This window comes from Sporothrix schenckii (assembly GCF_000961545.1).
Source record: "Sporothrix schenckii 1099-18 chromosome Unknown Cont45, whole genome shotgun sequence".
NCBI lineage: Eukaryota > Fungi > Ascomycota > Sordariomycetes > Ophiostomatales > Ophiostomataceae > Sporothrix > Sporothrix schenckii.
In genome coordinates this window covers 63,189-77,356 of record NW_015971146.1, presented here as the reverse complement: position 1 = coordinate 77,356, position 14,168 = coordinate 63,189, and the positions used below count along the sequence as shown (strand labels likewise).

General features: G+C 50.6%; 5 protein-coding genes across 5 annotated transcripts; 2 read left to right on the top strand and 3 right to left on the bottom strand.

Moving 5' to 3' along the window:
* Positions 1–864: 864 nt before the first annotated feature.
* Positions 865–4,515, top strand: SPSK_00212 (uncharacterized protein; the record flags this gene model as incomplete). The annotated part of the gene is made up of 3 exons (XM_016727190.1): positions 865–1,546; positions 1,641–3,950; positions 4,061–4,515. 3 exons carry the CDS (start codon positions 865–867, stop codon positions 4,513–4,515), a joined length of 3,447 nt encoding a protein of 1,148 aa, XP_016586576.1.
* Positions 4,516–4,834: 319 nt separating this feature from the next.
* SPSK_00322 (type 1 protein phosphatase-activating protein YPI1) lies at positions 4,835–5,618 on the bottom strand (the record flags this gene model as incomplete). Its single annotated transcript, XM_016727296.1, has 2 exons — positions 4,835–5,220; positions 5,360–5,618. 2 exons carry the CDS (start codon positions 5,616–5,618, stop codon positions 4,835–4,837), a joined length of 645 nt encoding a protein of 214 aa, XP_016586575.1.
* A 440-nt stretch (positions 5,619–6,058) lies between these two features.
* On the bottom strand, positions 6,059–8,398 carry SPSK_00235 (uncharacterized protein; the record flags this gene model as incomplete). Its single annotated transcript, XM_016727213.1, has 2 exons — positions 6,059–7,749; positions 7,834–8,398. 2 exons carry the CDS (start codon positions 8,396–8,398, stop codon positions 6,059–6,061), a joined length of 2,256 nt encoding a protein of 751 aa, XP_016586574.1.
* Positions 8,399–8,821: 423 nt separating this feature from the next.
* SPSK_10300 (Mitochondrial ribosomal protein L51/S25/CI-B8 domain containing protein) lies at positions 8,822–9,683 on the top strand (the record flags this gene model as incomplete). The annotated part of the gene is made up of 3 exons (XM_016736775.1): positions 8,822–8,860; positions 9,008–9,114; positions 9,209–9,683. The coding sequence occupies 3 exons, from the start codon at positions 8,822–8,824 to the stop codon at positions 9,681–9,683; spliced, it is 621 nt and encodes a 206-aa protein (XP_016586573.1).
* A 243-nt stretch (positions 9,684–9,926) lies between these two features.
* On the bottom strand, positions 9,927–13,540 carry SPSK_00213 (E3 ubiquitin-protein ligase HECTD2; the record flags this gene model as incomplete). Its single annotated transcript, XM_016727191.1, has 2 exons — positions 9,927–10,898; positions 10,943–13,540. 2 exons carry the CDS (start codon positions 13,538–13,540, stop codon positions 9,927–9,929), a joined length of 3,570 nt encoding a protein of 1,189 aa, XP_016586572.1.
* Between the last annotated feature and the right edge of the window lie 628 nt (positions 13,541–14,168).

Sequence of the window (14,168 nt, the reverse complement as noted above, 5' to 3'; positions counted from 1 at the left end):
CTCCTTGGCCGTTGCCCCTACGTGCATTTTGTTGCAAGACGGGCACTAGTGACGCTCGTCCGCCTTACTATCGAATTCTAACCGGTAGACGTGACGGAATACCTCATTTACGCTATGGATTTTCACCGCGATGCTCCCTCCGAGTGCCATGCCTTGTAATTAAATTACGGTGTAAAAATGTGCACTGCTAGTCATTTCTTCAGCGGAGTTTGTTTCTCCCTTAATTCTATGTGGTAGATTTGGTCTAGCAGTAATCTACATTGTCTTATTGCGGGGCAAACTCCCCGTTTCAGTGTTTGTTTGCCCCAGAGCCGCCGTATTCTCTTCTGACGTGGCCACCAATTCTCACCCCCCCCCGGGCCTGGTGGGGCCTGACAGCTTCCCTCGTGTTTGCTTTCTATCCCATACTTTTTTCCCATCCCTTTGCCAATTTTCCCGTCCTCCCCACCTTTTATCTGCCCGCCCCAAGTCACGGGCATTGGTGTCACCCCTCGTAACCAATCCCATTTTTCCAGGGCTTTTCACCAGAGCATGCTTGTTTCTTTGTCTTTGGCTTTCACCCGCCGACTTTTGTACCCCTTGACCTACAGTGTCTGGGTTCTTTTTTTATTTTTATTTTTTTATTTTATTTTTTCACAGTAACGGCGATCACCACTCCAATGTTGCGATCGGGAGGCCCGAGACCTGACAGCGACCGACCCGTTGTTAATTATATCGCGGCCCCTGATAGCCGTACTCCGCCTTCCGATATACCGATATACTGATATCTATCCTCCTCCTTACGGTTCACCACCGGCCACTCGCCTCCTGAATCTTAGCCTCTCTTCTCAGCGCAGCGCATACGAGTTTCTCTCATATGCCGTCATGGATTCGTCCGCGTCTACACCCTTGGCGGACTACTTCTGGATCGCCGGTGTCGAGTCAATTTCTTATCAGGACCCCTTATTACCTACCCAGTCCTCTCAGCAGGTCAATGAGACCATAGATGAACATGGCGAACCTGAGCTGGCTGACGCCTCTCAGGGCCCGGCAGCATACCGAACGAACACGCGTCACTCCCGCCAGAGTTCTGCGAACCGCCTTTCCAAGCTATCTTTCGAAAACCGCTTTTCGATGCAAACACTTGAGGATCTCGACGACAATACACGCAGCAACCGCAGCAGCACAACCATCAAAGCGCCCTTGCAGACAAGGGCGAGTGCGACAAGCCTTTCAAGCTCCACGAAAGCGACACTGGAAGGCAATCCAAACGGTGCTACAAGTGCTAACGGAACAGTCAGCCAGGCTGATGTCGACTTTGATCAAATGCTACTTAAATTCGCTGTGGAGCGGGAGAACTTTCTTGAGGATCTTAGTTTCAGTGCGGGCGCGAAATTACACACAAGACCGCCGATGATCAGCCCACGTCCTGAAAAAATAAAGGTCGACGACGGCGAGCACACTGGCCGTCGTAGCCCACTCCGCGGCATCAAGGGTAGCATTCGCCGAAAGTTAAGTTTCCGAGACATGAACAGCGTTCGAAAACCTCACAATACAGCGCGAACAGGTGAGAGGAGAGCCAAGGTGGCAGCAAGATTACCCCGGAAAACCTTGTACCAAACTGACCTTTTCTCTCTTCCTTCTTTCCCCCTTGATACCAGCCTCCGTACGTACGAGCAAACGATTGAGCAACTACAACTCTGTCATCCCACCTCCTGAGCCCTTGAATTCCGATACGGACATGCACCCTCTGAAACGGCGGTTTGAGCCTATTCTACTAGACCGATACCCTCCTCGGGATGCCACAGAGGAAATCCTTCGCAGGGGCAAATTCCCCGACTATGTACCCATGTTTGCTTTCCCTAACGACATTCAAATTGTTTCGTCTGACGACCGCCCTCGGTCTACCTGGCACGGGTTTACTATGACGTCTGACGACAACTCCAAAATGTACGGCATTTGCATTACAATATGGACTGTCCTGAAAGCAGACACCGCCGAAGAAGTCGAAAAGCGATGTGAGCAGTGGCGCCAAAGCCACATGTTGGATGAGGAGCGAGAACTAGCTGCTAGTTTGGGCATGCGCCTTGCCGCAGAAAGAGCAAATCTTTCCCAATTGCTCGCCAAGTTGCCTGGAATACCGTCTGGCTCACCAGCGCGAGAAGTATTGGATGACCAGATCAGCACAGTCGAGGAAAAGATCAGCCTGATGGCCGAGATGCTTCGGCCTCTCCGGCACGGTGCCGCCTCCAAAATCGATGGACTGACTTCGGGCGAAACGGGCCTTTGGATACCCAGAGCCTATGGCATTCTGGGACGCGACCATACACGGATGTCTTTTTGGAAGGAGTGGCTGAGGGCGGTCATTGTTCCCATGACTGATGGGGCTGTCTTGCGCATTCCTCCCAGCTCGCCAAAGGTTGGCCGGTGGCAGCCCCTAGAGCGTTATGTGGTCAACCTGTGCACTGAGGCTTTCAGCCCACTTAGCTCCAAAACGCAGGTTGAGCTAGGGGTACGCGAGCTCCGACTATATGCACGGAAAGAAGCGGCCAACGAACTCCCGGGCAGTCGGAATGTGGATTTGTTTGCACTTTTCCGCTGCCTATCACTGGAGAATATTGTCACGCTGTTCGAATATGTCATGGTCGAGTCGCGCATCATCTTCATTTCCTCTCATTCGGCCATGCTATATCTTGCATGCCACGCCATTGCGAATCTGCTATACCCGCTAAAGTGGGCGAGTATATTCATCCCATTGCTACCTGCACGCCTTTTGTCGGTCGTAGATGCCCCATGTCCCTACATTGTTGGCATAGAACGACGCTATGAACGTATCGATCTTCCAGAGGACGATTTTGTTCTAGTTGACCTTGATAAAAACACAATCGAGGCCACGTCCTCTCCTACACACATGCCGCGCCAACACCGTCGCAAGTTGCTGTCCCTTCTACAAATGGCCGCTCCGCATCAACTACGCTATGGTGTACCTCCAGGGCCGCCTCCATATGCTATGGAGACGTTCCCATACGATTCCTTTTCCGCCGAAAATGAGTCTCTGTTGAACCCCATAGCGCCTCCAGCCACTCTTGGCAAATGGGTGACGCAAAATTCGACTAGCTTTGGAGAGCCGGAGGCCTCGGGTGCGTTGCGAATCCCTATCTTTAACGCATTTGTTCAACTCAGAAACGAGTTTGCCCGTGCCGACCGACCTCATACGGCGAGATCCAACAAAACTAGCCCACCTGCTTCACTGTCTCCCATATCTACAAGCTTTCCACAAGTTCCATTGACTCCCGTATCACGAAGCGACTCTGGTTTTGCTGTTACCCAGACGTTACGCGAGAAAAGGTCTGGGCATTTTGACGAAAAGTCAAGGCGAAGCTCGTCATTTGGCGTTGCAGATCCGAACCATCCTCTACACAGGCCCAGCCTGCAGTATCTCAACGGCCACAGTCACACACAGAGTATGTCCATCTCAGCAGTTTCAGTTGATTCTCAATCTTCGTACGGCGGGTATGCCCCCTCGACGTATGCACAATCTACGCTTGCAGCGTCTACTGTGATGCCAAACATGATAGTCCAACCCGTGCGCAACACGGAGACGACAATGTGGGTCGAAGGGCATTGCTTTACTTGGAGCCGTGAGGATGCATCGGGGACATGCGGCATCTGCGAGGAGCGTTCAGATGGTGATGGCCTTTATCGATGTGTAGGGTGCAAGTGCCTTTCTCACAATAGGTGCCTGGGTTTCGCTTCTTTGGTGTGCCCTGAGGCGTTCAGCGCCGACAAGGTTCGAGCTGCTTTTGTTCGTTGTCTCGCCAGCATCTTCTACACATACCGAAAGCACCTCACCCGCCCAACGAAAGAGCAAAGGTCAAACGGGCAAGTATTTGCTTTTGATACCGACGGATTCATCAAGAGCTTGCCCTATGACCAGCAAGAATACGTGTCTATGCTGAGAAATACGCAAGGTAATTAATATTCACTCAACTCCCATTATTAATTCCCACTACACAGTATTTTTGTTCCTTGCATAAACCCGACGGCCATTGTTACGTTCGTATTGCTAACGGTACTTTAGCATTTAACGAGTTCATCTACGAACGCGAAAGGTCCCCCCCGGGACACTCTTCGACAAGGTTATTTGACGAGATCATCCTTGCAAAGAAGGCCCGCGGCCGACCAGTGTTAGGCGGATTTGGTGGCCTGTCACGTCTGTCCACTATTAAGGCTTCGCATGGCGTCTCCTCCGGGACGGTGTCCGGCTCTAAGCAAGCTCGCATACCCCCTTATCTAAGTGACACGTCGGATCATATTTGGCGAACTGCTTCCGTTCCGGTACCGAGCGCGAAGTTTCCCGGTGAATACCGAGCAGTGACAACTAGAGTTCCATCAAAGCTAGATCCGTCGCTAATGAAAGAGCCAAGGGCCATTCAGGGGGTGCCGCGACCGGACCAGCGTGGATCTAGAAATCTGATAAGGAAACAGGTTGCCAGTATGCTTGGCCCACCCGCACCCAACAACGATTTCATCTAAAAGTTGAGGTTTGAGGGTCTTGCTGCAAAATATAAACACTGAAGTGTAACTTATTACAATGATGCTCTGAGAGGTGAAATATACGAAAATTGGTGTCTTTTCCCCCCATGTACATCGTCACCGCATTATTCAGGTTTACAGTTTCCCTCCTTCCTGAATGAAATAAACCAAGCACAGAAGGCGCTGATCGTATTCCCACGGTTCGTGCCATGTATTGATTATCGTGATATCCAAACCGCAAACTTTCATGTGTTACTAAAAGTCAAAGGCAAACAAGAAGCACGCTCTAGCTATAATACAAATGCCGTATAACCGGCCCCTAGACGCCTGTCGTGGATGGTTTCCTATATGGCGGTATCTTCTCATATGCATTAGGGCTGGGCTTTCGTTTTCCTTTTCCTTTCCCTCCATTGCCGTTACCACGCCGAACACGGAAATTACGCGAGTCGGCCTCATCACCACTGGTGCTATAAGCACGTTGCACATTGTCAGGGCGATCGGGTAGGTGCCGATTGTGGCCTGTCAGCCCATTGTTGTTACCTGCGACGCCGGCCAGGCCCCGAAACGCCTGATCCGCATCACTACGCGCCGACAAACCATTGTCGGAATCATCATCCGAGGACGAACTAGAATCGGATTCGGAGGACGATGAAGAGTCGTCACTGGATTCATCAACAGCACGAGGTCGGTGATATATGCAGCAAACTCAGCGTGTTAGAAATTGATAAAATAGACCTGCATGTATCACGGGCACACGCTTCACTAGTCCCCTCCTCTTGAGTTTCCTGTTCCACCCTGGTCCTTCGAGACGTCCAGGTCTAACCCGGTTAGGATTCAAACGCACCTTTTGACTTCTTCCGGTTCATCCCCTCGTTGTCGACAACGCCTTCAGCCCACTGGACGTTCTGACTATCTCGGCTACTGGTTCCTTGTAAACGTAAGATGGCAGGTGATGATTGCTGCTGCTGCTGTTGTTGTTGGTTCGTATCGAATGAAACATCAGGGCCACGAGGTGGGCCACGAATAGTCGTGATAGTTTGGCTGCCTGATGCACCAGTTTGTGGCTGACAGGACAGAAGTTGCCGAGGCGCTATCGGGGTCATCGTGAAAGTAAGGAGGGCTCCGCAGGTAGTTCTTATGTGTATATCGCTGGTTACGACTTGATAGTAAGGATAGTGTGGTTGGCCAGGTCTGCAGCAGTGTTTACCGTGACAAAAACTGAAGTACTGTCACCGAAAATATACCAAAGTGCAAACAACGGTCGTCGGGCGTGCCATTGCAGTGTTGCCACCATTAGCCGCCCCACACTTGGGATGGCTATCCGCCCAAGGACTAGACATTAGTCATGTCAATTTTGTCAATTGGGGCAGGACGGAAATTTGCATGCGCATATCAAAAATCAACTACATTAATTTCACTTCTTATATTCCAATTTTGTCTTTTACAGCAGCAAACTTGATTATTTCCTAATCTACGTGTATAAATAGTAGTTGAGATGATATCAGTATTGTCCATTTTGTCGTCCATGTCCTTGGCGCCATCCTCACTGACCTAATGCACGCATCGAAGCCTTATCTCGCTTTTTTGCACCCTTGAGGCTCATTTTCGGTCGAGCGCGCGTTCTCTTTCTTTTGGTTGATGCTTTCGGCTGAGCTAGGAGCCATGCATTAAGTGGCCTTCGTGATCCGACGAACTTCCCACCGGGACTGTAGACATCGATGATGGGCCATTGAATTTGACCATGGTGACCCCCAGCCTTTCTTTCCTTTTCGCCGACTGTCTCGCCTGTGTCCATTATGGTGTCGGTGTGCTCGGCCACTTCGGGTTCGGAGAGATCAAGCGTCTGAAGTATCTCAGTCGTATTGGTTGCCTGTGTCTCGGCCATCGCCTCCGGCCGTCTACTCGTTCTTTCAGAGAACAAATCCTGGGTGCGCACCTGCGCTACAATTTCGACCCAGCCACAGCCTTCGATTAAGAGGTCAAGGGATACGACCCGGTATGGAAGGCGTTCGACACGGATATTAGCCGCATCTTTTCGTGTGATTGGGCCAGCACGAAGCTTGGTAACGTCGTATTTTAGCTGGAAGGACCCGGCGAGTGAGATATTTTCCGCTGCGTTAGCAACAGCAATGTTTTCCACATTCAGCTCGCTTGTCTGTGTCTGGATGGCTATGGCCTTTTCAGTCATCGTCTTGTGCTCTCGCAAGGGGGAAAAGTTGTACGCCAAAAAAACGAGATTCGGAGTTCGCGGGGTAATGCGGATGAATCCTCCGAGTAAGAGTGACTGCCAGGGGCCCTTAAGAACGATCTGTTTTGGCTTTGCATAAGTCTTCATGACAAGAGAGTTCTTGTGACTTTCTTCCACATAGTCAAATAGAGCTGTTCGTTCCAGGCCAGGAAGATCGATCAGTTCGCCTTTCCCGCTTCCAAATGGGATGCGAATGGGCGACGCTGTCGTGCCAGGTAGCGTAGAAACCACTGGCATTTGCGGATAGTTGGTCTCGGGCGGTCTTGGGGGTAGTAATGTTTCCTCGTTAGTGCTGCTATCAAGGTCCGTATCGCGACTTGCATCGTAAAGTCCAGCCTCGCCTGTATGACCAGAATATAAATCATACCGACCAGTGTTTGACTTCCGCATGAGGAGAAGCGGCTTCTTGTCTTCCACAGCGTCCATGCGGCCCTTTGGGAAAACGTGATGTACCAAATAGCTCTTACCAACGTTCGCTTTCCCAACAAGCCAGTTCGCGCCGCCTCGTTTCCATATTTCTTCTCTGAGCTCGCTTGTCCACCAGTTGCGTCGGGCGCTAACGCAATGCACGTTGCCAAGGCGCACCCTGCGGCCAAGACGACCAAGTGCATCTCGCAAAGTGTCCCGGATCCAAGGCATTAACCTGTCTACCTGGTCTCGCCGTGGTGCAAAAAGGTCTGACCGTGTAATGACAAAACTGAGTTCCGTTAGACGGCTGCCAAAGAACTTGCCAGATTGCGACCGGCGGTTGCGTGAACGTAATGGCATAGTGTCAAGAAGGTTATTTATCCGTGGCAAGAGTGACATGGGGAAGTCGGCGGCGTCAAGAACGTGGTATACATGATTATACTTGTAATGGGATTCGGCAATAGTTTCGCGAATGGCATTGATATCTGGGTGGTGAATTGGAGTACCAGAGCCGTGGTGGAGTAGATCATGGCAGCGGACACACAGAATCGTTGTATTCTCATCTTGACGGGCAGCTGCTGGGGATGTGTAATTAAGCGGTTAGTAATGTCTTTCAACGGGAATATGATTGACAGCAGGCACTTATAACAGTCGCGTCATACTAATACCGGTATGTTTCGATCCCCCTTCTTGTTGGCGCAAGAGGTTGTTGAAGCGGGCATCCTCGTATCCGTTTTCGACTTCCAACCAGCGCAGTGCTTCCTGGACTACCACATCTTCTTTGCGTACGCGTGGAGTATTCCTGGGATGAAGTCCTAGGTATACCATTGTCGATTGCCGTCCAAGGTCATAAAACCCTGGCTGGTCGGCGTGTGTCGTTTGTGAAAATGCACCACACCCCGGGCACTGACTGGGCAACCGTTTTGGCACTCTGGTTCCCGATGAACCTTCCTCCGGTGTTGCGCCCGATGAGATGTCTCCAAGAGTTTTTGGTATAGTGTCGACAGCCGCAGCGGATAACCCGGATATGTATCGACGTCCGCGTAAAGCCCGTGGCCAATTCCCAGATTGTCGTGGCGGCTGCGTTAATGCTGCTATAGTCGAGGTTCGCAACACCAATGGGCAAAGAAAAACAGGCGGCGGACCAGGTAGAGTGGAGAGGACCTTATTGTCAATAGCGAAGACTGTTCTAAGCCAAGCCCGTGAGGCTCCTCCAACGGGAGGCATTGTGTGCAATCGTACAGATCCGTTGCAAACAGCGGGTAAAAGTCGTCTGGAACAGTTTTCAGAATCAATCCAAGAATCTCGATTTGTATCTAGAACACGCGATAAGAAATTTGCCTAGGCTCCATGTTATGGAGTTTAGCCTTTTGAAGACCGTTATCAGCACGTGATCTTAATTGCTACATTGGTCTGTGCGTAAAAAGTTATCAGATAATACGTCGTAAAAACCAACCTGTTTGTAACATTTTCTCGCGATGTGGGGATTCATGAAGCAGGGCAAAATAAAAACGAAACGACGACTTACGACGTGATCAGCAATCCAATCTGTTTACACAACACAGCGCGATAACTAGGGATACCACACGGGATTTCGGCCCACAGCATCTGACGGGTCTACTTGCGGCGGCTTTTCTGTGACCTATCAATATGGTTGGCGTCGTCCGTCGCATGAATAAATTGAAGACTGTAAGTTACATTTCGCGGATGCCGCACCCGTGCATAGCTTTCCGTTGCAACGCCCTACTGACTTATGGCAACGCTTCTCCATATACAGGAGGTACATAAGACTTGAATTTTCAAAATATGTTGAGAGGCTACTGACGCAGTCGACAGCTCCTCCGCCTCCGTCACGGTCCCGGTGCCGCCATACTCCCAAATGAGGTCACAAGATTACACTTGGAATTTGCAAATCGGTGGAACGATGGGCAGTACGGCCCACGGTGAGTACCCTACCAGTGGGAGTTGTGGAAACCATGAGACAAGCGTGGTATTCTGAATTAATGTCGGCATGTAGCTGATACGGTGGCCTTGCAGGAAGTTTTGGCAGACCTGTCTTCCTCGCTTAAAATACTGGAACCCGGCCACCCCCATGATTGTTAACCGGACTACCGATACTACTGGACCAGCGACATTGACAATCTACTTTCGGGAGAAACATGGCAACTCGTCGGCTTCCGCATTTCCTGTAACTCCGGACATGCAACCGGGCTCATCTTTCACCGGGTCGTCAAAGGCACCCGAACCCACTGCCGTAGAAAGCACAGTCAAGATTGACATGAAAGGACTTCACTCCGATGCAATTCTACAAGATTTCCTGGCTAAGTCAGGTGCTATCACCGTGTCTCCAACTCCCCAAGAGGTGGCAGAAATGCGCGACGTGGAAGAACGTGCTGAGCGCGCCAAGGTGGATCGTGAGGTCATGGCTAGGTACATATTTACAAAGCGGAGGGAGGCCTCGATTATTGCACAGGCGAAGAGTGAGGCAGCCGCTATGAAACAAGCCCTGTAAGGGGCAACTTACATTCACATTGTTCGATAGAAGGTCACGACAATGCCTTATTATGGAGAATACGAACTACATTCATTACACTGATACGGTTTGCAACGTCAGCACTGCCTAATTGGTACGACAGCCTGGCATGGGGCGGATGTTCTGTTCATCTATACTTGGTCTCTGGGCCTGGCCGCCAGAATCCCCCTGCCGCACGAGCCACACACCAACCATTCACTCAAACATGCATAAAGCTACGACTTATTTCAAGCCAAAACCTTCACTGCCATACACAGCCCCCCAAAGCATCGCCTGCATGGTCTCTCTTGACGTGTATCGGTAGAGCGTGAGGACGTTGAAACATGTCCTGGCCGTTGGGAAGCGACCGGTATTGTCACCAAGACAGAGTATTCGAATCGATAGCGATGCTGGCCCAGTAACGGGAATGCGGTCGCTCCCCGTGATGAAGATTAAAAGTTTCCGTTGGTCTTCTGAAGATGCTTCTTCAAACATATCCCAAAACCACTTAACTGTCGGTTCTGTATCGGCGGGGTTTGTAGAAGGCCAGTTTTCATAACTTGCAGCAAGCCGTAGTTCAGCGACGTCAAGGGGCTCAGCTGAGCCACGAACGAGAAGGTCAATCTCATCTGGTTGAAACAAACCCAGTGCATTGCAGCCACACACCGTGAAGAACCCACGCTTGAAAGGTTCAAATTGGCGGGAAACGGCGGTGTCAAGCAAATATCGGGTGTATAGACGGACGTATTCCTCCCGATTTGATTTATTCACTGCCCGAGATTCTCCTCCGGGACAAAGAGGTATCGCATCTACCTGGCCAAACCTCTCGATAGACACAGTGAATTCAAGGCCGAAGGTAGACTCAACGTCGCCGTTATAGTCGAGTAATTGCTGCAAACCTTTGGCCAGTAGTGGCCGAAATTCTGCAAGATCGGCCAATGTGTACGCCATATGAGGGCGTGGCGAAGTCGTCTGTCCCCCGGCTGTTGATGTCGGCGCGGCAAACAGCAGTTTCCTGAAGGCAAATGGAGGTAGTGCCACATCCAGAATAGTCGAATTATAGATGGCCAGCCCCAAGACAACGCCGACAAGGAAAAATTGGTCTGATGTTTCAAATGAAGCAGGATTGAAGTAGCAGTAATGCGAATCTTCATCGTATACAAACATGCCTAGATTTGTCAGGCTAGGGTCAAGAATTTTGAGGGTAAAGAAACGCTGTTGTAAGAGTTACCATGATCAGGGTTGAACAACTCTCTCACCAATAAAAGAAACCATTCTTTCCGTAGCCCCCCAGCATCGATTCCTTCTTCACCGCTAAAGATGATGCGCAGGCCTTTCTTGATGTCATCCGTGCCACTTCCAATGGCTGCGCTGACACCCTTGAGGCTGTCTTCGACGAGACAATCCCGGCGAACAGTCAGAACGAGGTGCTGGTCGAAATTTCTTCGCGTCATGATGCTGTCGAAAAAGGCATCGCGAGCTTTGTTTTTCATTTGGCGACGAGCCTCATGCTCGAGAATTTGTATTTTAGCCCAAATGCTCAGCAAAAAAGGGTATTGACAGAAGGCAAACTGGCTGGTCTTTTGTTCCCATCCCTCAAAATCAGCTACAAGGTCACAGTCATCCAGCAATGTTATATAGAAGTCAGATGTCGGCACAATCTGTCGTTTCTGGTGGCCAGTAAGTTCTGAACTGTTGACATTCGTTACCTTGCCAGGAACCCGGACTAAGTTCTGGTATGCTTCCGAAATATTGTTGGCAGCGAAGAGAAGCCTCAACACGCGGACAGCCGCCTTTACTTGCCAGTCATCGCCGTGTACCAACTTCTTTTTTGTGGAATTCTTGTTAGCTTTTGCCGAACTGATGTTTTGGTTCAAAGCAGCGTGGAAGGATGCCGCTGTTGCGCCTTCTGGAACCTTCGGTACCAGCGGATCAGAAGTTTCTGTTGTCTTGTTCTTGTCCCTTTTCTCGTTATATCGCGCGAGGCGATACGCCAGGAACCCACTGACGAGGTCCTTAAGTTGCAAAAACCTGTCTACTGGAAGGTGCGCAAAAAAGGCAATTATTTGGCCATGCCACTTTTCAGGAGAGTTTGAAAGAAGGCCAAGAATACGTTTGATGATGACCGAGTGTTGGCCTGATGCAGGTCCTGTCCCCCAAGTTGATCCAAGCCTTGCCTCGGGCCGTTGTTTTCGGTCATCCACAGTATGTTGTAGTACCCCAGTGAAGAAACTGCTCTGCGCATGCAGGAGAGGATTTGCAAGGGCGATAATAAGAAAGCGGTAATCGCCCACTTCACCAATGCGACGACCCGGCCGTTTCAGCACAGTCTCTGTGGCTTTGAGCAAGACGCGCTGGGTATGCTGCTGCCCCTTCAAGATGCATGACTCGACTTCGCTGAGCAAAACAGGCGATTGGGGATGGTATCTCCCATTGCCAACAAGCTCGTTGTAAACTGACTCCCATGATGCGCCGGAATTGATCACAGCGTTGTACCATTCGTCGACCGAACCCCAATCAACATCACTCGTCATCGGGGCATCAGTGCCTCTATTAGTTCTGACTTCGCTACCCCGGCGGCGAGAAAAGCCTCGGATCGGTTGCATACAGTGTTGAATATCAGGTCGCCAGGAGCTGTTTTCGGAGATTATTGTAGAAGAAGAAGAGTCATGGCGCTTGTCAGACTCGAACGGTACTGTCGTGACGGGCGATTTTATTTCCTGGCCCGCTTTTTTTTGGTTTGCGTAAAGACCTTCGCATTTGTCTTTGAAGTCAGAAATATTTGTCGTGGGCACAAAAGAACCATCCAAGCTGTTTATGGAAACGATATGTCGAATGACATAATCTTCCAAAGCCTGAAATATTCTCTTCGCCTCAATTTCCTCTCGCTTGTCTCCTCTTACAGACAACACGTGCGAGGCGTTCGAAATCGGCGATGCCTGCTGAGAGACTCTAGATGAAAAAAACATGGCTCCATCAAGCTTCGAATGCCGATGCTGGCCGGAGATACGGGATTTTGGAGGAGTGCGTGGTCCAACCGGCGCGTCATTGGGAATTGTCTGCCGAGAATTTCGTCTGGGGCGCGAAGGGTGCATATCCACGACGGTCAAAACGGTCTCAAGATAATCACGAATACACTCCGAGACTATGTGTTGGGTTTGCTTGACGGAGATAGGGTACGAAGATGTGGCCTGTGGCTTCCAAGTGGTGGCGAGATTTGCGTTAACAGGTATGAGGTCGTTCACGGTCAGACATATACCACACCGGAATGCTTCCGCTCCACGAGCCCATCGCATGAGTGATCCGCATGTAATACAGGGACCGCTTGCAAAGCTGGGTCTTTCGCTTCGGCCAACGCCAAAGAGCGTTGGAGAATGGGCCGCATCCTGCTGTTCACGTCGAGTCCTTGTTGAAAGCATTTCGCCATCTGTGCCGGATGTAGAACCGCCAGATCCGAACGACGACTCGGTATGAGCAGCCTTTTTCTTCTTCGGTGAGAACAGGGAGGGAAATGGGTTGCTCAACGAGCGTGAGTGACTGGATCCTGCAGTAGTTCGTCGCGTGGCTTGATAGCCGGGGTCAGACGAGTCCGTTTCAAAATGCAATTGAGAAATGGTCAGGTTCGGAAGTGCAAGGTCAGGTACGGCGACAGACGCATCCTGCGTATGCTGTGTACGGCGAGTTTTTCCGGATTTCGGTTGTGCGCCGCTTGATTGAGATAATGAAACAACCGCCGAGATGTGTGATGTCGATGTCGAAGTCGAAACCGACGCAGGTGCACATTCGCGAGAGCCAGCCTCGTCATGAACACCGCCATATGATGCTACATTTGGCGGGCGGATCGGTTCCCTTGTCATGTCGGTGGGTTGAATGCACAGTCAGATAATAGACCTGTGGAACGTCGAGCCGTGAAATAGGCCATTCAGTGTTAAGGAAACGATGCAAAAATGGTCAGCTTTCGAAAGTTAAGAACGCCCTGTTGAATCGCAAACCAGCTATTTGCTTGATTCACCAAAGTGGCAACATTCAAGCAGGGCTTATCTCTCGTCCGTCGACTGGCCAACCAGGGAGCAGTGGCTGTTATTAGACTCTGGCAGGTCGAAACCCAAAAAGACAGCTGCGTCACTGTCCACAGTGCCGTGGGGACATATACATTTAATTGGTGGCATGTCTTTTTTCGAGAACGACGGCGAAGTACGGAATACAGTATTACGCATCCGCCGAGCGTGGCTCGACCGGCTTAGCCGTGGGAGCTTAGCGTCCAAATGCAAGGATAACGAAACGACACCAGTCCCACTTTTACCGATTGGTCCTCAGTACAGTTGTATCTTATTTTGTATTCACGGGGCATGTTCGACGGTATCGTGACCAGGGTGCAGAACATAGAGAACGGAGGCTGGAGACTGCAACCATGATTAGCCCCAGCCTTCAAAACTCCGTGACTAGCATCTGCACCAGCTTGATATTTATATCAACGCGACCAAC